This window comes from Oncorhynchus mykiss, chromosome 17, assembly GCF_013265735.2.
Source record: "Oncorhynchus mykiss isolate Arlee chromosome 17, USDA_OmykA_1.1, whole genome shotgun sequence".
Taxonomy (NCBI): domain Eukaryota; kingdom Metazoa; phylum Chordata; class Actinopteri; order Salmoniformes; family Salmonidae; genus Oncorhynchus; species Oncorhynchus mykiss.
In genome coordinates, this window is record NC_048581.1 from 94,956,700 (window position 1) to 94,982,903 (window position 26,204).

The 26,204-nt window shown below is 45.1% G+C and overlaps 1 protein-coding gene across 1 annotated transcript in view; it reads right to left on the reverse strand.

Moving 5' to 3' along the window:
* phf2 (PHD finger protein 2) overlaps positions 1-26,204 on the reverse strand; it is a 134,794-nt gene that overhangs the window by 95,255 nt on the left and 13,335 nt on the right. Inside the window, exons 2-3 of the mRNA XM_036951005.1 lie at positions 7,945-8,030; positions 6,950-7,061 (exon numbers count right to left, since the gene is read on the reverse strand). Coding sequence (XP_036806900.1) covers positions 6,950-7,061; positions 7,945-8,030 — 198 coding nt within the window. The remainder of the gene's footprint in view (positions 1-6,949; positions 7,062-7,944; positions 8,031-26,204) is intronic.

Consider the following 26,204-nt stretch of genomic DNA (forward strand, 5'->3'; position numbering starts at 1 on the left):
GTGGTACTGGTGGTACAGTGGTACTGGTGGTACAGTGGTAATGGTGGTACTGGTGGTACAGTGGTACTGGTGGTACAGTGGTACTGGTGGTACAGTGGTAATGGTGGTACTGGTGGTACTAGTGGTACTGGTGGTACAGTGGTACTGGTGGTACAGTGGTACTGGTGGTACAGTGGTAATGGTGGTACTGGTGGTACAGTGGTACTGGTGGTACAGTGGTAATGGTGGTACTAGTGGTAATGGTGGTACTGGTGGTACAGTGGTAATGGTGGTACAGTGGTACTGGTGGTACAGTGGTAATGGTGGTACTGGTGGTACAGTGGTAATGGTGGTACTGGTGGTACAGTGGTAATGGTGGTACTGGTGGTACAGTGGTACTGGTGGTACAGTGGTACTGGTGGTACAGTGGTACAGTGGTACAGTGGTAATGGTGGTACTGGTGGTACAGTGGTACTGGTGGTACAGTGGTACTGGTGGTACTGGTGGTACTGGTGGTACAGTGGTACTGGTGGTACAGTGGTACTGGTGGTACTGGTGGTACTGGTGGTACAGTGGTACTGGTGGTACAGTGGTACTGGTGGTACTGGTGGTACAGTGGTACTGGTGGTACAGTGGTAATGGTGGTACTGGTGGTACAGTGGTACAGTGGTACTGGTGGTACTGGTGGTACTGGTGGTACAGTGGTACTGGTGGTACTGGTGGTACAGTGGTACTGGTGGTACAGTGGTACTGGTGGTACTGGTGGTACTGGTGGTACAGTGGTACTGGTGGTACAGTGGTAATGGTGGTACAGTGGTACTGGTGGTACAGTGGTAATGGTGGTACTGGTGGTACAGTGGTAATGGTGGTACTGGTGGTACAGTGGTACTGGTGGTACAGTGGTACTGGTGGTACAGTGGTACAGTGGTACTGGTGGTACAGTGGTACTGGTGGTACAGTGGTACAGTGGTAATGGTGGTACTGGTGGTACAGTGGTACTGGTGGTACAGTGGTACTGGTGGTACTGGTGGTACTGGTGGTACAGTGGTACTGGTGGTACAGTGGTAATGGTGGTACTGGTGGTACAGTGGTACTGGTGGTACAGTGGTACTGGTGGTACAGTGGTAATGGTGGTACTGGTGGTACAGTGGTAATGGTGGTACAGTGGTAATGTTGGTACAGTGGTAATGGTGGTACTAGTGGTAATGGTGGTACAGTGGTACTGGTGGTACAGTGGTACAGTGGTACTGGTGGTACAGTGGTAATGTTGGTACTGGTGGTACTGGTGGTACAGTGGTACAGTGGTACTGGTGGTACTGGTGGTACAGTGGTACTGGTGGTACAGTGGTACTGGTGGTACTGGTGGTACTGGTGGTACAGTGGTAATGGTGGTACTAGTGGTAATGTTGGTACAGTGGTACTGGTGGTACTGGTGGTACTGGTGGTACAGTGGTACAGTGGTACTGGTGGTACTGGTGGTACTGGTGGTACAGTGGTAATGGTGGTACTAGTGGTAATGGTGGTACAGTGGTACAGTGGTACTGGTGGTAATGGTGGTACTGGTGGTACAGTGGTAATGGTGGTACTAGTGGTAATGGTGGTACAGTGGTACAGTGGTACTGGTGGTAATGGTGGTACTGGTGGTACAGTGGTAATGGTGGTACTAGTGGTAATGGTGGTACTGGTGGTACAGTGGTACAGTGGTAATGGTGGTACTAGTGGTAATGGTGGTACAGTGGTAATGTTGGTACTGGTGGTACTGGTGGTACAGTGGTACAGTGGTACTGGTGGTACTGGTGGTACTGGTGGTACAGTGGTACTGGTGGTACTGGTGGTACTAGTGGTACAGTGGTAATGGTGGTACAGTGGTACTGGTGGTACAGTGGTACTGGTGGTACTGGTGGTACTGGTGGTACTGGTGGTACTGGTGGTACAGTGGTACTGGTGGTACTGGTGGTACAGTGGTACTGGTGGTACAGTGGTACTAGTGGTACAGTGGTAATGGTGGTACAGTGGTACTGGTGGTACTGGTGGTACTGGTGGTACTGGTGGTACAGTGGTACTGGTGGTACTGGTGGTACTGGTGGTACAGTGGTACAGTGGTACTGGTGGTACTGGTGGTACAGTGGTACTGGTGGTACTGGTGGTACAGTGGTACAGTGGTACTGGTGGTACAGTAGTACTGGTGGTACAGTGGTAATGGTGGTACAGTGGTACTGGTGGTACAGTGGTACTGGTGGTACAGTGGTGACACTCTCTGATTTTGAACAGCAGTGTAATTAGATAATGCTGCACAGGAAACTCAACTGTGTTTCTATTTCCGATAGAGGTTTAGCTGGCGGGGAAAGCTCTCAAACCCCTCCCTCAACAGACAAGATCCTGGGGGTGTGACGAGTTCACCCAAGAAGCCCAGGTTTGTGTGTTTGTGTGTTTCCATAACCGACAAGTGTTTTTGGACCACCCAACCTCCATTAGGAATTGGAAGGAGAACTACAGGTCAACAGGGGCACTTCAACAACATGTGAACAAGGTGTTTCTCATGAACAGATACTCTACACTATTTAGTACCCCTGATCAGCCCTTCTCTCGGTACGACCTACCCCACCATTTAGTACCCTTGATCAGCACTTCTCTCGGTACGGCCTACCCCACTATTTAGTACCCCTGATCAGCAGCCTACCTCACTATTTAGTACCCCTGATCAGCCCTTCTCTCGGTACGACCTACCCCACTATTTAGTACCCCTGATCAGCAGCCTACCCCACTATTTAGTACCCCTGATCAGCAGCCTACCTCACTATTTAGTACCCCTGATCAGCCCTTCTCTCGGTACGGCCTACCCCACTATTTAGTACCCCTGATCAGTGGCCTACCCCACTATTTAGTACCCTTGATCAGCCCTTCTCTCGGTACGGCCTACCCCACTATTTAGTACCCCTGATCAGTGGCCTACCCCACTATTTAGTACCCCAGATCAACGGCCTACCCAACTATTTAGTACCCCTGATCAGCCCTTCTCTCGGTACGACCTACCCCACTATTTAGTACCCCTGATCAGCCCTTCTCTCGGTACGGCCTACCCCACTATTTAGTACCCCTGATCAGCAGCCTACCTCACTATTTAGTACCCCTGATCAGCCCTTCCCTCGGTACGGCCTACCCCACTATTTAGTACCCCTGATCAGTGGCCTACCCCACTATTTAGTACCCCTGATCAGCGGCCTACCCCACTATTTAGTACCCCTGATCAGCCCTTCTCTCGGTACGACCTACCCCACTATTTAGTACCCATGATCAGCGGCCTACCCCACTATTTAGTACCCCTGATCAGCCCTTCTCTCGGTACGACCTACCCCACTATTTAGTACCCCTGATCAGCGGCCTACCCCACTATTTAGTACCCCTGATCAGCCCATTTCTATCGTCAGTCTGAACATTTAGCTTCCAATCAGCCCATCTCCTGTATCTGGACATTTAGTTAGTGCTCATCTATTCTACAATCTATACATGTTGTAACTGCCCATATATTTTAATCTACACATTTATTTATCACATCTATTGAGAAAGAATTGCATACTAAAATTAGCTAGTTGTGTTCTTATGGCCTTCCCCTAGCACAGAGTGACACAAGTGTTGATGATTTTTCTGAAAATAGATATTGAATTGTTTTAAACTGTTGTTTTGTGAAGTTTGTCAAAACTTACATTAAGTACATTAAGTGATCACCAAATCACCACAACACAAACATGGTCAAATAAATCAACCAGAAATAGTATTTGTTTAATTAAATCAACCAGAAATCAATCTTAAAACGTATTTTTATGTCTAAAATGTCTAAACTTTTTAAAGATGTCTCAAGACATGGTGATGGCTGGATATGTAACGTAGGACCAGCTTTACAGACCCAGATGAAGCCTGGTAACCCATATGATGTGGTTAGCTGATATGTTAAACACCTATCCATATGTGCTGTGAGATCTGGCAGGCGTCTACAATGTAGTCAGCCTGGAACACAGCCGTAGATTTCTCCTGACAGAAGGGTTCCAGACATTACGGAACAGGCCAGGACCAGGCAGACAGTGTGAACGTCACAAATGGCACCCTATTTCCTATACGGTACACTATTTTTGATCAAGGCTCTGGTCAAAAGTAGTGCACTATAGTGAATAGGGTGTCATTTGGGATGAACACTATGGAGCCTTGATAGTGGTCTGAGAGCTCCATCTAGTGTCCAATCTGGTACACTGCAATACATTTAATATCACTATGTCACTATGACAATTCCAATCCAATCAGAGGCTGTTGAATCTGATATGTCTGCCTGTCTGAGCTGTATTAGTACTGTCTGATAATCCTGTCTGAGATGTATTAGTATTGCCTGATAATCCTGTCTGAGATGTATTAGTATTGCCTGATAATTCTATCTGAGCTGTATTAGTACTGCCTGATAAACCTGTCTGGGATGTATTAGTACTGTCTGATAATCCTGTCTGGGATGTATTAGTACTGTCTGATAATCCTGTCTGAGATGTATTAGTACTGTCTGATAATCCTGTCTGGGATGTATTAGTACTGTCTGATAATCCTATCTGAGATGTATTAGTACTGTCTGGAAGGACTCAGACCGTGAGAAACAAGATTCTCTGGTCTGATGAAAACAAGATTTAACTCTTTGGCCTGAATGCCAAGCGTCACGTCTGGAGGAACTTGGCACCATCCTTACGGTGAAGCATGGTGGTGGCAGCATCATACTGTGGGGATGTTTTTCAGCAGCAGAGACTGGGAGACTAGTCAGAATCGAGGCAAAGATGAACGGAGCAAAGTACTGAGAGATCCTTGATGGAAACCGCTCCAAAGTGCTCAGGACCTCAGACTGGGGTGAAGGTTCACCTTCCAACAGGACAACGACCCTAAGCACACAGCCAAAACAATGCAGAAGTGGCTTCGGGACAAGTCTCTGAATGTCTTTGAGTGGCCCAGCCAGAGCTCGGACCTGAACCTGATCTAACATATCTGGAGCGACCTGAAAATAGCTGTGCAGTGAGGCTCCCCATCCAAACTGACAGAGCTTGAGAGGATCTGCAGAGAAGAATGGGAGAAACTCCCAAAATATGGTTTGAGTCTCACGCCCTGACCTTAGAGAGACGTTTTATTTCTCTATTTGGTTAGGTCAGGGTGTGATATGGGGTGGGCATTCTATGTTTTCTTTTCTATGTTTCTTTATTTCTATGTTTTGGCTGGGTATGGTTCTCAATCAGGGACAGCTGTCTATCGTTGTCTCTGAATGGGAATCATACTAGGTAGGCCTTTTTCCCTCCTTTCAGTGTGGGTAGTTAACTTTGTTAGGGGCACTATAGCCCTTGTAAGCTTCACGGTTGTTTTCCGTTTGTTGGCGACATTTTAAAATAAAAGTAACATGTACACTCACCACACTGCGCTTTGGTCTACTTCTTTCGATGGCCGTGACAGTGAGAGTCTTTAACTCCAAGCAGGCTGTCATGTGCCTTTTACTGAGGAGTTGCTTTCGTCTGGCCACTACCATAAAGGCCTGATTGGTGGAGTGCTACAGAGATGAACCTTCTGGAAGGTTCTCAATCTCCACAGGAGAACTCTGGAGCTCCATCGGATTCTCGGTCACCTCCCTGACCAAGGCCCGTCTCATGTTTGGCTGGGCGGCCAGCTCTAGGAAGAGTCTTGGTGGTTCCAAACTTCTTCCATTTCACTGTGTTCACTGTGCCACTGTGTTCTTGGGGACCTTCAATGCTGCAGAAATCTGTGCCTCGACACCATGCTGTCTCGGAGCTCTACGCACAATTCCATCCACCTCATGGCTTGGTTTTTGATCTGACATACACTGTCAACTGTGGGACCTTATATAGACAGATGTGTGCCTTTCCAAATCATGTCCAATCAATTGAATTTACCACAGGTGGACTCCCTGTATATAACCATGTTATTACCTGGTACTCCCTGTATATAACCATGTTATTACCTGATACTCCCTGTATATAACCATGGTATTACCTGGTACTCCCTGTATATAACCATGTTATTACCTGATAATCCCTGTATATAACCATGGTATTACCTGGTACTCCATGATTATAACCATGTTATTACCTGATACTCCCTGTATATAGTTGTGTTATTACCTCCCTGTATATAACCATGGTATTACCTGATACTTCCTGTATATAACCATGTTATTACCTGATACTTCCTGTATATAACCATGTTATTACCTGATACTCCCCGTATATAACCATGTTATTACCTGATACTCCCTGTATATAACCATGTTATTACCTGGTACTTCCTGTATATAACCATGTTATTACCTGATACTTCCTGTATATAACCATGTTATTACCTGATACTCCCTGTATATAACCATGTTATTACCTGATACTCCCTGTATATAACCATGTTATTACCTGATACTCCCTGTATATAACCATGTTATTACCTGATACTCCCTGTATATAACCATGTTATTACCTGATACTTCCTGTATATAACCATGTTATTACCTGATACTCCCCGTATATAACCATGTTATTACCTGGTACTTCCTGTATATAGCCATGTTATTACCTCCCTGTATATAACCATGTTATTACCTGATACTCCCTGTATATAACCATGTTATTACCTGATACTCCCCGTATATAACCATGTTATTACCTGGTACTTCCTGTATATAACCATGTTATTACCTGATACTCCCTGTATATAACCATGTTATTACCTGATACTCCCTGTATATAACCATGTTATTACCTGATACTCCCCGTATATAACCATGTTATTACCTGATACTCCCCGTTATATTTTTTTTTACTGTTTTTCGCTGTGCATTTATTCCAACTTTTTGTAAAAAAATATATATCTTTAACTTTGCATTGTTACTCTACACCTTTTTACAAAGCATGTGACGAATAAAATTGATTTGATTTGAGTTGTTGTTTACCTGGGGAAGGTGCGACTGCGTAGCTCCTTGATGAACACCTGACTGCCGTTCTGAACAGCTCGGATGTCTCCACTCTGTCCCGTGTCGTGTTTATTCCTTTTCTTGTTTTTCACTAAACACACAAAGACAAGAACAAGATTAAGACATCATACATGCTTATAGCAGTGCAGTCCTATTCACTAGACACCAAACAGAAGAAAACGGAGCGGAATGCTATGGTTTACACTAATGAATAAAGCCCTGTGCAGTGTCAGCCTGTGGGACTGCACGTACACAACTGCATGTACAGGACTGCATGTACAGGACAGCAGGTACAAGACTGCATGTACAAGACTGCATGTACAGGACAGCAGGTACAGGACTGCATGTACAGGACAGCAGGTACAGGACAGCAGGTACAGGACTGCATGTACAGGACTGCATGTACAGGACAGCAGGTACAGGACAGCAGGTACAGGACAGCATGTACAAGACTGCATGTACAGGACAGCAGGTACAGGACAGCAGGTACAGGACAATAGGTACAGGACTGCATGTACAGGACTGCAGGTACAGGACAGCAGGTACAAGACTACATGTACAGGACAGCAGGTACAAGACTACATGTACAGGACAGCAGGTACAGGACAGCAGGTACAGGACTGCATGTACAGGACAGCAGGTACAGGACTGCATGTACAGGACAGCAGGTACAAGACTGCATGTACAGGACAGCAGGTACAGGACTGCATGTACAAGACTGCAGGTACAAGACTGCGTGTACAGGACAGCAGGTACAGGACAGCAGGTACAGGACTGCATGTACAGGACTGCATGTACAGGACAGCAGGTACAGGACAGCAGGTACAGGACAGCAGGTACTGGACTGCATGTACAGGACAGCAGGTACAGGACTGCATGTACAGGACAGCAGGTACAAGACTGCATGTACAGGACAGCAGGTACAGGACTGCATGTACAAGACTGCAGTAGGTGCGTCAGACAGACAGACTTACTGGTGGATTTTCCGTCTGTTTTCTCACAGTTGGGACAGTGGTAGATGTCAATGTCTGGAGCCTCATCTTCATCCACACCAACACAGCTGGAACAGCAGAGAGATATACATTAACACAGCTGGAACAGCAGAGAGATATACACCAACACAGCTGGAACAGCAGAGATATATACATTAACACAGCTGGAACAGCAGAGAGATATACACCAACACAGCTGGAGCAGCAGAGAGATATACATTAACACAGCTGGAACAGCAGAGAGATATACACCAACACAGCTGGAACAGCAGAGAGATGTACACCAACACAGCTGGAACAGCAGAGAGATGTACACCAACACAGCTAGGAACAGTAGAGAGATATACACCAACACAGCTGGAACAGCAGAGAGATGTACACCAACACAGCTGGAACAGCAGAGAGATGTACACCAACACAGCTAGGAACAGTAGAGAGATATACACCAACACAGCTGGAACAGCAGAGAGATATACACCAACACAGCTGGAACAGCAGAGAGATGTACACCAACACAGCTGGAACAGCAGAGATATATACATTAACACAGCTGGAACAGCAGAGATATATACACCAACACAGCTGGAACAGCAGAGAGATATACACCAACACAGCTGGAAGAGCAGAGATATACATTAACACAGCTGGAACAGCAGAGAGATATACATTAACACAGCTGGAACAGCAGAGAGATGTACACCAACACAATCTGGAACAGTAGAGAGATATACATTAACACAGCTGGAACAGCAAAGAGATATACATTAACACAGCTGGAACAGCAGAGAGATGTACACCAACACAATCTGGAACAGTAGAGAGATATACATTAACACAGCTGGAACAGCAAAGAGATATACATTAACACAGCTGAAACAGCAGGGAGTGATATACAGTGCCAGTCAAAGGTTTGGATACCTATTCATTCACCTACTCATATTCTACATTGTAGAATAATAATGAAGACTTCAACACTATAAAATAACACATATGGAATCATGTAGTAATCAAAAAAGTGTTAAACAAATCAATAATATATGTTATATTTGAGATTCTTCAAAGTAGACACCCGTTGCCTTGATGACAGCTTTGCTCACTCTTGGCATTCTCTCAACCAGCTTCACCTGGAATGCTTTTCCAACAGTTTTGAGGGACATTCCACATATGCTGAGCAATTGTTGGCTGCTTTTCCTTCACTCTGCGGTCCAACTCATCCCAAATCAACTCAATTGGGTTGAGGTCAGGTGATTGTGGAGGCCAGGCCATTTGATGCAGACTCCATCCCTCTCCTTCTTGGTCAAATAGCCCTTACACAGTCTAGAGTTGTGTTGGGTCACTGTCCTGTTGAAAAACAAATTATAGTCCCACTAAGCGGAGACCAGATGGGATGGCATATCGCTGCAGAATGATGTGGCAGCCATGCTGGTTAAGTGTGCCTTGAATTCTAAATAAATCACAGACAGTGTCACCAGCAAAACACCCCCACACCATCGCACCTCCTCCTCCATGCTTCATGGTGGGACCCACACATTCAGAGATCCTCCGTTCACCTACTCTGCATCTCACAAAGACACAGCGGTTGGAACCAAAAATCTCAAATTTGGACTCATCAGACCAAAGGACAGATTTTTTTCCACCGGTCTAATGTCCTATAATCGTGTTTCTTGGCACAAGCAAGTCTCTTCTCATTATTGGTGTCCTTTAGAAGTGGTTACTTTGCAGCAATTGAAATCAATTGTATTTGTCACATGCCCCGAATACAACATCTGTAGACCTTACAGTGAAATGCTTACTTACAAGCCCTTAACCAACAAGAAAATAAGAATAAGAAAATATTTTAAACTAAAGTTTTAAAAAAATCGAATAAAAAAGTAACACAACAAATGTAAATAACAATGAGGAAGCTATATGCAGGGGGTACCGGTACAGAGTCAATGTGCTGGGTACCGGTTAGTAATGAGACTATATGCAGGGGGTACCGGTACAGAGTCAATGTGCTGGGTACCGGTTAGTAATGAGACTATATGCAGGGGGTACTGGTACAGAGTCAATGTGCTGGGGTACAGGTTAGTAATGAGACTATATGCAGGGGGTACTGGTACAGAGTCAATGTGCTGGGTACCGGTTAGTAATGAGACTATATGCAGGGGGTACCGGTACAGAGTCAATGTGCTGGGTACCGGTTAGTAATGAGACTATATGCAGGGGGTACTGGTACAGAGTCAATGTGCTGGGTACCGGTTAGTAATGAGACTATATGCAGGGGGTACCGGTACAGAGTCAATGTGCTGGGTACAGGTTAGTAATGAGACTATATGCAGGGGGTACTGGTACAGAGTCAATGTGCTGGGTACCGGTTAGTAATGAGACTATATGCAGGGGGTACTGGTACAGAGTCAATGTGCTGGGTACCGGTTAGTAATGAGACTATATGCAGGGGGTACCTGTACAGAGTCAATGTGCTGGGTACCGGTTAGTAATGAGACTATATGCAGGGGGTACCGGTACAGAGTCAATGTGCTGGGTACCGGTTAGTAATGAGACTATATGCAGGGGGTACCGGTACAGAGTCAATGTGCTGGGTACCGGTTAGTAATGAGACTATATGCAGGGGGTACTGGTACAGAGTCAATGTGCTGGGTACCGGTTAGTAATGAGACTATATGCAGGGGGTACCTGTACAGAGTCAATGTGCTGGGTACCGGTTAGTAATGAGACTATATGCAGGGGGTACTGGTACAGAGTCAATGTGCGGGGGTACAGGTTAGTAATGAGACTATATGCAGGGGGTACCTGTACAGAGTCAATGTGCTGGGTACCGGTTAGTAATGAGACTATATGCAGGGGGTACTGGTACAGAGTCAATGTGCGGGGGTACAGGTTAGTAATGAGACTATATGCAGGGGGTACTGGTACAGAGTCAATGTGCGGGGGTACAGGTTAGTAATGAGACTATATGCAGGGGGTACTGGTACAGAGTCAATGTGCGGGGGTACAGGTTAGTAATGAGACTATATGCAGGGGGTACCTGTACAGAGTCAATGTGCTGGGTACCGGTTAGTAATGAGACTATATGCAGGGGTACTGGTACAGAGTCAATGTGCTGGGTACCGGTTAGTAATGAGACTATATGCAGGGGTACTGGTACAAAGTCAATGTGCTGGGTACCGGTTAGTAATGAGACTATATGCAGGGGGTACTGGTACAGAGTCAATGTGCTGGGTACCGGTTAGTAATGAGACTATATGCAGGGGGTACCTGTACAGAGTCAATGTGCTGGGTACCGGTTAGTAATGAGACTATATGCAGGGGGTACCGGTACAGAGTCAATGTGCTGGGTACCGGTTAGTAATGAGACTATATGCAGGGGGTACCGGTACAGAGTCAATGTGCTGGGTACCGGTTAGTAATGAGACTATATGCAGGGGGTACCTGTACAGAGTCAATGTGCTGGGTACCGGTTAGTAATGAGACTATATGCAGGGGGTACTGGTACAGAGTCAATGTGCGGGGGTACAGGTTAGTAATGAGACTATATGCAGGGGGTACCTGTACAGAGTCAATGTGCTGGGTACCGGTTAGTAATGAGACTATAGGCAGGGGGTACTGGTACAGAGTCAATGTGCGGGGGTACAGGTTAGTAATGAGACTATATGCAGGGGGTACTGGTACAGAGTCAATGTGCGGGGGTACAGGTTAGTAATGAGACTATATGCAGGGGGTACTGGTACAGAGTCAATGTGCGGGGGTACAGGTTAGTAATGAGACTATATGCAGGGGGTACCTGTACAGAGTCAATGTGCTGGGTACCGGTTAGTAATGAGACTATATGCAGGGGGTACTGGTACAGAGGCAATGTGCTGGGTACCGGTTAGTAATGAGACTATATGCAGGGGGTACTGGTACAGAGTCAATGTGCTGGGTATCGGTTAGTAATGAGACTATATGCAGGGGGTACTGGTACAGAGTCAATGTGCTGGGTACCGGTTAGTAATGAGACTATATGCAGGGGGTACTGGTACAGAGTCAATGTGCTGGGTACCGGTTAGTAATGAGACTATATGCAGGGGGTACTGGTACAGAGTCAATGTGCTGGGGTACAGGTTAGTAATGAGACTATATGCAGGGGGTATCGGTTAGTAATGAGACTATATGCAGGGGGTACTGGTACAGAGTCAATGTGCTGGGGTACAGGTTAGTAATGAGACTATATGCAGGGGGTACCTGTACAGAGTCAATGTGCTGGGTACCGGTTAGTAATGAGACTATATGCAGGGGGTACCTGTACAGAGTCAATGTGCTGGGTACCGGTTAGTAATGAGACTATATGCAGGGGGTACCTGTACAGAGTCAATGTGCTGGGTACCGGTTAGTAATGAGACTATATGCAGGGGTACTGGTACAGAGTCAATGTGCTGGGTACCGGTTAGTAATGAGACTATATGCAGGGGTACTGGTACAGAGTCAATGTGCTGGGTACCGGTTAGTAATGAGACTATATGCAGGGGGTACCTGTACAGAGTCAATGTGCTGGGTACCGGTTAGTAATGAGACTATATGCAGGGGGTACTGGTACAGAGTCAATGTGCCGGGTACCGGTTAGTAATGAGACTATATGCAGGGGGTACTGGTACAGAGTCAATGTGCTGGGGTACAGGTTAGTAATGAGACTATATGCAGGGGGTATCGGTTAGTAATGAGACTATATGCAGGGGGTACTGGTACAGAGTCAATGTGCTGGGGTACAGGTTAGTAATGAGACTATATGCAGGGGGTACCTGTACAGAGTCAATGTGCTGGGTACCGGTTAGTAATGAGACTATATGCAGGGGGTACCTGTACAGAGTCAATGTGCTGGGTACCGGTTAGTAATGAGACTATATGCAGGGGGTACTGGTACAGAGTCAATGTGCTGGGTACAGGTTAGTAATGAGACTATATGCAGGGGGTACTGGTACAGAGTCAATGTGCTGGGTACCGGTTAGTAATGAGACTATATGCAGGGGGTACTGGTACAGAGTCAATGTGCTGGGTATCGGTTAGTAATGAGACTATATGCAGGGGGTACTGGTACAGAGTCAATGTGCTGGGGTACAGGTTAGTAATGAGACTATATGCAGGGGGTACCTGTACAGAGTCAATGTGCTGGGTACCGGTTAGTAATGAGACTATATGCAGGGGGTACCTGTACAGAGTCAATGTGCTGGGTACAGGTTAGTAATGAGACTATATGCAGGGGGTACTGGTACAGAGTCAATGTGCTGGGTACCGGTTAGTAATGAGACTATATGCAGGGGGTACTGGTACAGAGTCAATGTGCTGGGTACCGGTTAGTAATGAGACTATATGCAGGGGGTACTGGTACAGAGTCAATGTGCTGGGTACCGGTTAGTAATGAGACTATATGCAGGGGGTACCTGTACAGAGTCAAAGTGCTGGGTACCGGTTAGTAATGAGACTATATGCAGGGGGTACCTGTACAGAGTCAATGTGCTGGGTACCGGTTAGTAATGAGACTATATGCAGGGGGTACCTGTACAGAGTCAATGTGCTGGGTACAGGTTAGTAATGAGACTATATGCAGGGGGTACTGGTACAGAGTCAATGTGCTGGGTACCGGTTAGTAATGAGACTATATGCAGGGGGTACCTGTACAGAGTCAATGTGCTGGGTACCGGTTAGTAATGAGACTATATGCAGGGGGTACTGGTACAGAGTCAATGTGCTGGGTACCGGTTAGTAATGAGACTATATGCAGGGGGTACTGGTACAGAGTCAATGTGCGGGGGTACAGGTTAGTAATGAGACTATATGCAGGGGTACTGGTACAGAGTCAATGTGCTGGGTACCGGTTAGTAATGAGACTATATGCAGGGGGTACTGGTACAGAGTCAATGTGCGGGGGTACAGGTTAGTAATGAGACTATATGCAGGGGTACTGGTACAGAGTCAATGTGCTGGGTACCGGTTAGTAATGAGACTATATGCAGGGGGTACTGGTACAGAGTCAATGTGCTGGGTACCGGTTAGTAATGAGACTATATGCAGGGGGTACTGGTACAGAGTCAATGTGCGGGGGTACAGGTTAGTAATGAGACTATATGCAGGGGGTACTGGTACAGAGTCAATGTGCTGGGTACCGGTTAGTAATGAGACTATATGCAGGGGTACTGGTACAGAGTCAATGAGCTGGGTACCGGTTAGTAATGAGACTATATGCAGGGGTACTGGTACAGAGTCAATGTGCTGGGTACCGGTTAGTAATGAGACTATATGCAGGGGGTACTGGTACAGAGTCAATGTGCTGGGTACCGGTTAGTAATGAGACTATATGCAGGGGGTACTGGTACAGAGTCAATGTGCGGGGGTACAGGTTAGTAATGAGACTATATGCAGGGGGTACTGGTACAGAGTCAATGTGCTGGGTACCGGTTAGTAATGAGACTATATGCAGGGGGTACTGGTACAGAGTCAATGTGCGGGGGTACAGGTTAGTAATGAGACTATATGCAGGGGTACTGGTACAGAGTCAATGTGCTGGGTACCGGTTAGTAATGAGACTATATGCAGGGGGTACTGGTACAGAGTCAATGTGCTGGGTACCGGTTAGTAATGAGACTATATGCAGGGGGTACTGGTACAGAGTCTATGTGGAGGCTATATACAGGGGGTACTGGTACAGAGTCAATGTGGAGGCTATATACAGGGGGTACCGGTACAGAGTCAATGTAGAGGCTATATACAGGGGGTACTGGTACAGAGTCAATGAGGAAGCTATATGCAGGGGGTACTGGTACAGAGTCAATGTGGAGGCTATATACAGGGGGTACTGGTACAGAGTCAATGTGGAGGCTATATACAGGGGGTACTGGTACAGAGTCAATGTGCTGGGTACCGGTTAGTAATGAGACTATATGCAGGGGGTACTGGTACAGAGTCAATGTGCTGGGTACCGGTTAGTAATGAGACTATATGCAGGGGGTACTGGTACAGAGTCAATGTGCGGGGGTACAGGTTAGTAATGAGACTATATGCAGGGGGTACTGGTACAGAGTCAATGTGCGGGGGTACAGGTTAGTAATGAGACTATATGCAGGGGGTACTGGTACAGAGTCAATGTGCGGGGGTACAGGTTAGTAATGAGACTATATGCAGGGGGTACTGGGTAGTAATGAGACTATATGCAGGGGGTACTGGTACAGAGTCAATGTGCTGGGTACCGGTTAGTAATGAGACTATATGCAGGGGGTACTGGTACAGAGTCAATGTGCTGGGTACCGGTTAGTAATGAGACTATATGCAGAGGGTACTGGTACAGAGTCAATGTGCGGGGGTACAGGTTAGTAATGAGACTATATGCAGAGGGTACTGGTACAGAGTCAATGTGCGGGGGTACAGGTTAGTAATGAGACTATATGCAGGGGGTACTGGTACAGAGTCAATGTGCGGGGGTACAGGTTAGTAATGAGACTATATGCAGGGGGTACTGGTACAGAGTCAATGTGCGGGGGTACAGGTTAGTAATGAGACTATATGCAGGGGGTACTGGTACAGAGTCAATGTGCGGGGGTACAGGTTAGTAATGAGACTATATGCAGGGGTACTGGTACAGAGACGATGTGCGGGGGTACAGGTTAGTAATGAGACTATATGCAGGGGGTACTGGGTAGTAATGAGACTATATGCAGGGGGTATCGGTTAGTAATGAGACTATATGCAGGGGGTACTGGTTAGTAATGAGACTATATGCAGGGGGTACTGGTACAGAGTCAATGTGCGGGGGTACAGGTTAGTAATGAGACTATATGCAGGGGGTACTGGGTAGTAATGAGACTATATGCAGGGGGTATCGGTTAGTAATGAGACTATATTCAGGGGGTACTGGTTAGTAATGAGACTATATTCAGGGGGTACTGGTTCGTAATGAGACTATATACAGAGGGTACCGGTCCCAAGACAATGTGCGGGGGCACCGGTTAGTAATGAGACCATATGCAGGGGGAACTGGTTAGTAATGAGACTATATACAGGGGGTACCAGTCCCGAGTCAATGTGTGAGGGTACCGATTAGTAATGAGACTATATGAAGGGGGTTCCGGTTAGTAATGAGACTATATGAAGGGGGTTCCGATTAGTAATGAGACTATATGAAGGGGGTTCCGGTTAGTAATGAGACTATATGCAGGGGGTTCCAATTAGTAATGAGACTATATGAAGGGGATTCCGGTTAGTAATGAGACTATTTGCAGGGGGTTCCAATTAGTAATGAGACTATATGAAGGGGGTTCCGGTTAGTAATGAGACTATATGCAGGGGGTTCCAATTAGTAATGAGACTATATGAAGGGGATTCCGGTTAGTAATGAGACTATTTGCAGGGGGTACCGGTTAGTAATGAGACTATATGCAGGGGGTTCCAATTAGTAATGAGACTATATGAAGGGGGTTCCGATTAGTAATGAGACTATATGCAGGGGGTACCGATTAGTAATGAGACTATATGAAGGGGGTTCCGGTTAGTAATGAGACTATATGCAGGGGGTTCCAATTAGTAATGAGACTATATGAAGGGGATTCCGGTTAGTAATGAGACTATTTGCAGGGGGTACCGGTTAGTAATGAGACTATATGCAGGGGGTACCTGTACAGAGTCAATGTGCTGGGTACCGGTTAGTAATGAGACTATATGCAGGGGGTACTGGTACAGAGTCAATGTACGGGGGTAACGGTTAGTAATGAGACTATATGCAGGGGGTACCGGTTAGTAATGAGGCTATATACAGGGGGTACCTGTCAGTAATGAGGCTATATTCAGGGGTACCGTTCCCGAGTCAATGTGCAGGGGTACCGGTTAGTAATGAGACTGTATGCAGGGGGTACCGGTCCCGAGTCAATGTGCGGAGGTACAGATTAGTAATGAGGCTATATACAGGGGGTACAGGTTAGTCATAAGGCTATATACAGGGGGTACCAGTTAGTCATGAGACTATATACAGGGGGTACCGGTCCCGAGTCAATTTGCGGGGGTACAGGTTAGTAATGAGACTATATACAGGGAGTACCGGTCCCGAGTCAATGTGCAAGGGTACTGGTTAGTAATGAGGCTAAATACAAGGGGTCCCGGTTAGTATTGAGGCTATATACAGGGGGTACAGAGTCAATGTGCGGGGGTACAGGTTAGTAATGAGACTATGTGCAGGGTGTACCAGTTAGTAATAGGGCTATATACAGGGGTACCGTTCCCGAGTCAATGTGCGGGGGTACAGGTTAGTCATGAGACTATATACAGGGAGTACCAGTCCCGAGTCAATGTGCGGGGGTAACGGTTAGTAATGAGACTATATACAGGGGGTACCGGTCCCGAGTCAATGTGCGGGGGTAACGGTTAGTAATGAGACTATATACAGGGGGTACCAGTCCCGAGTCAATGTGCGGGGGTATAGGTTAGTAATGAGACTATATACAGGGGGTACCAGTCCCGAGTCAATGTGCGGGGGTAACGGTTAGTAATGAGACTATATACAGGGGGTACCAGTCCCGAGTCAATGTGCGGGGGTATAGGTTAGTAATGAGACTATATACAGGGGGTACCAGTCCCGAGTCAATGTGCTGGGGTATAGGTTAGTAATGAGACTATATACAGGGGGTACCAGTCCCGAGTCAATGTGCGGGGGTAACGGTTAGTAATGAGACTGTATGCAGGGGGTACCGGTCCCGAGTCAATGTGCGGGGGTACAGATTAGTAATGAGGCTATATACAGGGGGTACAGGTTAGTCATAAGGCTATATACAGGGGGTACCAGTTAGTCATGAGACTATATACAGGGGGTACCGGTCCCGAGTCAATTTGCGGGGGTACAGGTTAGTAATGAGACTATATACAGGGAGTACCGGTCCCGAGTCAATGTGCAAGGGTACTGGTTAGTAATGAGGCTAAATACAAGGGGTCCCGGTTAGTATTGAGGCTATATACAGGGGGTACAGAGTCAATGTGCGGGGGTACAGGTTAGTAATGAGACTATGTGCAGGGTGTACCAGTTAGTAATAGGGCTATATACAGGGGTACCGTTCCCGAGTCAATGTGCGGGGGTACAGGTTAGTCATGAGACTATATACTGGGAGTACCAGTCCCGAGTCAATGTGCGGGGGTAACGGTTAGTAATGAGACTATATACAGGGGGTACCGGTCCCGAGTCAATGTGCGGGGGTAACGGTTAGTAATGAGACTATATACAGGGGGTACCAGTCCCGAGTCAATGTGCGGGGGTATAGGTTAGTAATGAGACTATATACAGGGGGTACCAGTCCCGAGTCAATGTGCGGGGGTAACGGTTAGTAATGAGACTATATACAGGGGGTACCAGTCCCGAGTCAATGTGCGGGGGTATAGGTTAGTAATGAGACTATATACAGGGGGTACCAGTCCCGAGTCAATGTGCTGGGGTATAGGTTAGTAATGAGACTATATACAGGGGGTACCAGTCCCGAGTCAATGTGCGGGGGTAACGGTTAGTAATGAGACTATATACAGGGGGTACCAGTCCCGAGTCAATGTGCGGGGGTAACGGTTAGTAATGAGACTATATACAGGGGGTACCAGTCCCGAGTCAATGTGCGGGGGTAACGGTTAGTAATGAGACTATATACCGGGGGTACCAGTCCCGAGTCAATGTGCGGGGGTAACGGTTAGTAATGAGACTATATACAGGGGGTACCAGTCCCGAGTCAATGTGCGGGGATAACGGTTAGTAATGAGACTATATACAGGGGGTACCAGTCCCGAGTCAATGTGCGGGGGTATAGGTTAGTCAAAGTTATTTGTAAAGTAGATAAATATAATAAACAGCGTGTAGCCACAGAGTAAAAACAAAGGGGGGGGGGGGGGGGGGGGTGGGGGCAATGTAAATAGTCCAGTGGCCATTTGATTAATTGTTTAGCAGTCTTATGGCTTGGGGGTAGAAGTTGTCTTCTACCCCCCTCTAGGCCTTTTGGTCCTAGACTTGGCGCTCCGGTACTGCTTGCCGTGCGGTAGCAGAGAGAACAGTCTATGAAGTTACCAGCCTCAGCTTATCGACCATGAAGACCTGATTCACGCAGTCTCCTCTTAACAGTTGATGTTGAGATGGGTCTGTTACTTGAACTCTGTGAAGTGTTTATTTGGGCTGCAATTTCTGAGGCTGGTAATTCTTCATCCTCTGCAGCAGAGGTAACTCTGGGTCTTCATTTCCTGTGGTGGTCCTCATGAGAGCCAGTTTCACCATAGCGTTTGATGGTTTTTGTGACGGCACTTGAAAAAACTTTCAAGTCCTTGAAATTTCCATTTTGACTGACCTTCAAGTCTTAAAGTAATGATGGGCTGTCATTTCTCTTTGCTTATTTGAGCTGTTCTTGCCACAATATGGAATTGGTCTATTACCAAATCATCTGTATACCAACACTAACTTGTCACAACACAACTGATTGGCTCAAACGCATTAAGAAAGAAAGAAATTCCACAAATGTACTTTTAACAAGACACACCTTTTCATTGAAATGCATTCCAGGTGACTACCTCATGAAGCTGGTTGAGAGAATGCCAAGAGTGTGCAAAGCTGTCATCAAGGCAAACGGTGGCTACTTTGAAGAATATCACATTTGTGTCACTTTTTTGGTTACTACATTATTTCATATGTGTTATTTCCTAGTTTTGATGTCTTCGCTATTATTCAACAATGTAGAAAATAGTGAAACTAAAGAAAAACCCTGGAATGAGTAGGTGTGTCAGGTGTTTTCTGCACCTTTCAGGACTGTTATTTTGTGTTTTTTGTATTTTCAGTGTTCAGTCAATAAACATCATGAACACATACCACGCTGCACATTGGTCCGACATTTCATACTCCTCGTCAGGAGGACAAAGAATTCCGTTACACATGCATCATTTCTATACCAGACGAAGCTTTGCTCAACTGTAATGTTCAGTTCAATGTTTCTATCTTCAAGTGAAGTTTTAATTTTTTCACATGCACAGTAAAATGCTTTAATTTCAAGTCCTACCCAACAGCACAGTAAAATGCTTTAATTTCAAGTCCTACCCAACAGCACAGTAAAATGCTTTAATTTACAGTCCTACCCAACAGCACAGTAAAATGCTTTAATTTCAAGTCCTACCCAACAGCACAGTAAAATGCTTTAATTTCAAGTACTACCCAACAGCACAGTAAAATGCTTTAATTTCAAGCCCTACCCAACAGCACAGTAAAATGCTTTAATTTCAAGTCCTACCCAACAGCACAGTAAAATGATTTAATTTCAAGTCCTACCCAACAGCACAGTAAAATGCTTTAATTTCAAGTCCTACCCAACAGCACAGTAAAATGCTTTAATTTCAAGTCCTACCCAACAGCACAGTAAAATGCTTTAATTTCAAGTCCTACCCAACAGCACAGTAAAATGCTTTAATTTCAAGTCCTACCCAACAGCACAGTAAAATGCTTTAATTTCAAGTCCTACCCAACAGCACAGTAAAATGCTTTAATTTCCAGTCCTACCCAACAGCACAGTAAAATGCTTTAATTTCAAGTCCTACCCAACAGCACAGTAAAATGCTTTAATTTCAAGTCCTACCCAACAGCACAGTAAAATGCTTTAATTTCAAGTCCTACCCAACAGCACAGTAAAATGCTTTAATTTCAGTCCTACCCAACAGCACAGTAAAATGCTTTAATTTCAAGTCCTACCCAACAGCACAGTAAAATGCTTTAATTTCAAGTCCTACCCAACAGCACAGTAAAATGCTTTAATTTCAAGTCCTACCCAACAGCACAGTAAACTGCTTTAGTGCAGTATTCAATATTAAAAAGTATAACTAATATGAAAATAATGTTGAAAAAACAGTAGAAATAAGAAATAAAACAGGAAGCTATATACAGGGTAAATATACAATGTGCAGGGATACTGGAGTATTTGTACATGTAGGGAGGGAGTAGGAGAAAGTGACTGGTAGCAGGATAAATAATAAAGTATGGCAGCAGCATATGTGGTGTGCTTGGTGGTGAGTGTGTGTGTGTGTGTGTGTGTGTGTGTGTGTGTGTGTGTGTGTGTGTGTGTGTGTGTGTGTGTGTGTGTGTGTGCACAAGAGTGTCATGTAAACAGGGCTGAAAAGTGACTGGTAGCAGGAATACAGTGCCTTGCGAAAGTATTCGGCCCCCTTGAACTTTGCGACCTTTTGCCACATTTCAGGCTTCAAACATAAAGATATAAAACTGTATTTTTTTGTGAAGAATCAACAACAAGTGGGACACAATCATGAAGTGGAACGACATTTATTGGATATTTCAAACTTTTTTAACAAATCAAAAACTGAAAAATTGGGCGTGCAAAATTATTCAGCCCCCTTAAGTTAATACTTTGTAGCGCCACCTTTTGCTGCGATTACAGCTGTAAGTCGCTTGGGGTATGTCTCTATCAGTTTTGCACATCGAGAGACTGAAATTTTTTCCCATTCCTCCTTGCAAAACAGCTCGAGCTCAGTGAGGTTGGATGGAGAGCATTTGTGAACAGCAGTTTTCAGTTCTTTCCACAGATTCTCGATTGGATTCAGGTCTGGACTTTGACTTGGCCATTCTAACACCTGGATATGTTTATTTTTGAACCATTCCATTGTAGATTTTGCTTTATGTTTTGGATCATTGTCTTGTTGGAAGACAAATCTCCGTCCCAGTCTCAGGTCTTTTGCAGACTCCATCAGGTTTTCTTCCAGAATGGTCCTGTATTTGGCTCCATCCATCTTCCCATCAATTTTAACCATCTTCCCTGTCCCTGATGAAGAAAAGCAGGCCCAAACCATGATGCTGCCACCACCATGTTTGACAGTGGGGATGGTGTGTTCAGGGTGATGAGCTGTGTTGCTTTTACGCCAAACATAACGTCTTGCATTGTTGCAAAAAAGTTAAATTTTGGTTTCATCTGACCAGAGCACCTTCTTCCACATGTTTGGTGTGTCTCCCAGGTGGCTTGTGGCAAACTTTAAACGACACTTTTTATGGATATCTTTAAGAAATGGCTTTCTTCCTGCCACTCTTCCATAAAGATTTGTGCAATATACGACTGATTGTTGTCCTATGGACAGAGTCTCCCACCTCAGCTGTAGATCTCTGCAGTTCATCCAGAGTGATCATGGGCCTCTTGGCTGCATCTCTGATCAGTCTTCTCCTTGTATGAGCTGAAAGTTTAGAGGGACGGCCAGGTCTTGGTAGATTTGCAGTGGTCTGATACTCCTTCCATTTCAATATTATCGCTTGCACAGTGCTCCTTGGGATGTTTAAAGCTTGGGAAATCTTTTTGTATCCAAATCCGGCTTTAAACTTCTTCACAACAGTATCTCGGACGTGCCTGGTGTGTTCCTTGTTCTTCATGATGCTCTCTGCGCTTTTAACGGACCTCTGAGACTATCACAGTGCAGGTGCATTGATACGGAGACTTGATTACACACAGGTGGATTGTATTTATCATCAATAGTCATTTAGGTCAACATTGGATCATTCAGAGATCCTCACTGAACTTCTGGAGAGAGTTTGCTGCACTGAAAGTAAAGGGGCTGAATAATTTTGCACGCCCAATTTTTCAGTTTTTGATTTGTTAAAAAAGTTTGAAATATCCAATAAATGTCGTTCCACTTCATGATTGTGTCCCACTTGTTGTTGATTCTTCACAAAGAAATACAGTTTTATATCTTTATGTTTGAAGCCTGAAATGTGGCAAAAGGTCGCAAGGTTCAAGGGGGCCGAATACTTCCGCAAGGCACTGTATATAAACACAATGGTAATATACTAATGATAGAATATACAGTGCCTTCGGAAAGTATTCAGACCCCTTTACTTTTTCCACATTTTATTACTTTACAGCCTTATTCTAAAATGGATAACATTTATTTGTTTCCTCATCAATCTATACACAACACCCCATAATGACGAAGTGAAAACAGGTTTTTAGAAAGGTTAGCAAATGTACTAATAATAAAAAAAATAGAACTACCTTATTTCCATAAGTGTTCAGACCCTTTGCTATGAGACTTGAAATTGAGCTCTGATGCCTCCTGTTTCCATTGATCAACATTGAGATGTTTCTACAACTTGATTGGAGTCCACCTGTGGTAAATTCAATTGATTGGCCATGATTTGGAAAGGCACACACCTGTCTATATAAGGTTCCACAGTTGACAGTGCATGTCAGAGCAAAAACCAAGCCATGAGGTCGAAGGAATTGTCCTTAAACCCAGAGAGGGGATTTTGTCGAGGCACAGATCTGGGGAAGGGTACCAAAACATTTATCCAGCATTGAAGGTTCACAAGAACACAGTGGCCTCCATCATTCTTAAATGGAAGAAGTTTGGAACCACCAAGACTCTTCCTAGAGCCGGCCGCCCAGCCAAACATGAGACGGGCCTTGGTCAGGGAGGTGACCAAGAACCCAATGGTCACTCTGACAGAGCTCCAGTGTTCCTCTGTGGAGATAGAAGAATCTTCCAGAAGGACAACTATCTCTGCAGCACTCCACCAATCAGGTCTTTATGGTAGTGGCCAAATGGAATCTACTCCTCAGTAAAAGGCACATAACAGCCTGCTTGTAGTTTGCTAAAAGACACCCAAAGACTCTCAGACCATGAGAAACAAGATTCTCTGGTCTGATGAAACCAAGATTGAACTCTTTGGCCTGAATGCCAGGCATTACGTCTGGAGGAAACCTGGCACCATCCCTACGGTAAAGCATGGTGTTGCAGCATCGTGCTGTGGGGATGTTTTTCAGCGGCAGTGACTGGGAGACTAGTCAGGATCGAGGCAAAGATGAACGGATGAAAGTACAGAGAGATCCTTGATGAAAACCTGCTCCAGAGCACTAAGGACCTCAGACTGGAGTGAAGGTTCACCTTCCAACAGGACAACGACCCTAAGCACACAGCCGAGACAATGCAGAAGTGGCTTCGGGACAAGTCTCTGAATGTCCTTGAGTGGCCCTGCCAGAGCCCAGACTTGAACCCGATCGAACATCTCTGGAGAGACCTGAAAATAGCTGTGCAGCGACGCTCCCCATCCAACCTGACAGAGCTTGAGAGGATCTGCAGAGAAGAATGGGAGAAACTCCCCAAATACAGGTGTGCCAAGCTTGTAGCATCATACCCAAGAATATATATATATATTTGCACAAATTTCTGAAAACCTGTTTTTGCTTTGTCATTATGGGGTATTGTGTGTAGATTGATGAGGGGGGAAAAACTGTATGAGGAAAAAGTGAAGGAGTCTGAATACTTTCCAAATGCAGTGACCAGTAACATGAGAAATAGATCAAATACTAATGGTAATCAATAATCACTGAACAGCAGTGCAGTGGTAGTAATAAATCAATAATAATTTGAGTAATCAATAATCATATCTTGCTATTGTTTCTTCTACCTCTCTTATTATAACATCAGGCCTGGCTCTCATGTTTTTAGGTTATTCTAAAATAACTTTTTTGAATAACTTATCGATATCCGGATAATCGTAATATTGCCCAACCCTAGCTGGAACAATTAACACGGCTGAAACAGAGAGAAACACAGACTACATGGACACAGCTGAAACACAGACTACATGGATACAGCTGAAACACAGACCACATGGACACAGCTGAAACACAGACTACATGGATACAGCTGAAACACAGACCACATGGACACAACTGAAACACAGACTACATGGATACAACTGAAACAGACTACATGGATACAACTGAAATACAGACTACATGGATACAGCTGAAATACAGCCTACATGGATACAACTGAAACACAGACTACATGGACACAGCTGAAATACAGCCTACATGGATACAACTGAAACACAGACTACATGGACACAGCTGAAACACAGACTACATGGATACAGCTGAAACACAGACTACATGGATACAGCTGAAACACAGACCACATGGATACAGCTGAAACACAGACTACATGGATACAACTGAAACACAGACTACATGGACACGGCTGAAACACAGCCTACATGGATACAACTGATACAGCTGAAACACAGACTACATGGGATACAGCTGAAACACAGACTACATGGATACAGCTGAAACACAGACACATGGACACAACTGAAACACAGACTACATGGATACAGCTGAAACACAGACTACATGGATACAGCTGAAACTCAGACCGCATGGATACAACTGAAACACAGACTACATGGCAGACTACATGGACACAGCTGAAACAGACTACATGGATACAGCTGAAACTCAGACTACATGGATACAGCTGAAACAGACTACATGGATACAACTGAAACAGACTACATGGATACAACTGATACAACTGAAACACAGACTACATGGACACAGCTGAAACACAGACCACATGGACACAGCTGAAACACAGACCACATGGACACAACTGAAACACAGACTACATGGATACAACTGAAACAGACTACATGGATACAACTGAAACACAGACTACATGGATACAGCTGAAATACAGCCTACATGGATACAGCTGAAACACAGACTACATGGACACGGCTGAAACACAGCCTACATGGACACAGCTGAAACACAGACCACATGGATACAGCTGAAACAGACTACATGGATACAGCTGAAACACAGACTACATGGATACAACTGAAACACAGACTACATGGATACAGCTGAAACTCAGACTACATGTCTCCGTATTATTGCACCAACTCTGCAGATTTTCCTGTTGGATTCCAATAATAACCAATAACCTGACCCCCATCAGAACTCTCCCTGGCCTGCAGTATGAATAACCATGTGCCAATACAGTCTGCTTTGTTAAATAAGGTCATTTGCATGTAAAAGGACCCATGAGTACCAATATGTGAAGTTTTATTTGGTGTGAAATGAAAGCTAAGAACCTAGAATTTTCCATCCTAAAAATGAGAAATAATTAAAGGCTTTGATTTCTAGATAAACAAATGGAAAAGGGATATTGAAAAACATCTACCAGAAAAAGTCTTAAAACGTATCAGAAATACATCAAAACACATTAATGTTGACGTAAAGACCACTGTCAACTAAAACCAACACTATACACTAAGTGTACAAAACATTAGGAACACCTTCCTACTATTGAGTTGCAACCCCCCCCCCCCCCCCTTTTGCCCTCAGAACAGCCTCAATTCGTCAGGACATGGACTCTACAAGGTGAGGAAAGCGTTCCACAGGGATGCTGGTCCATGTTGACCCCAGTTC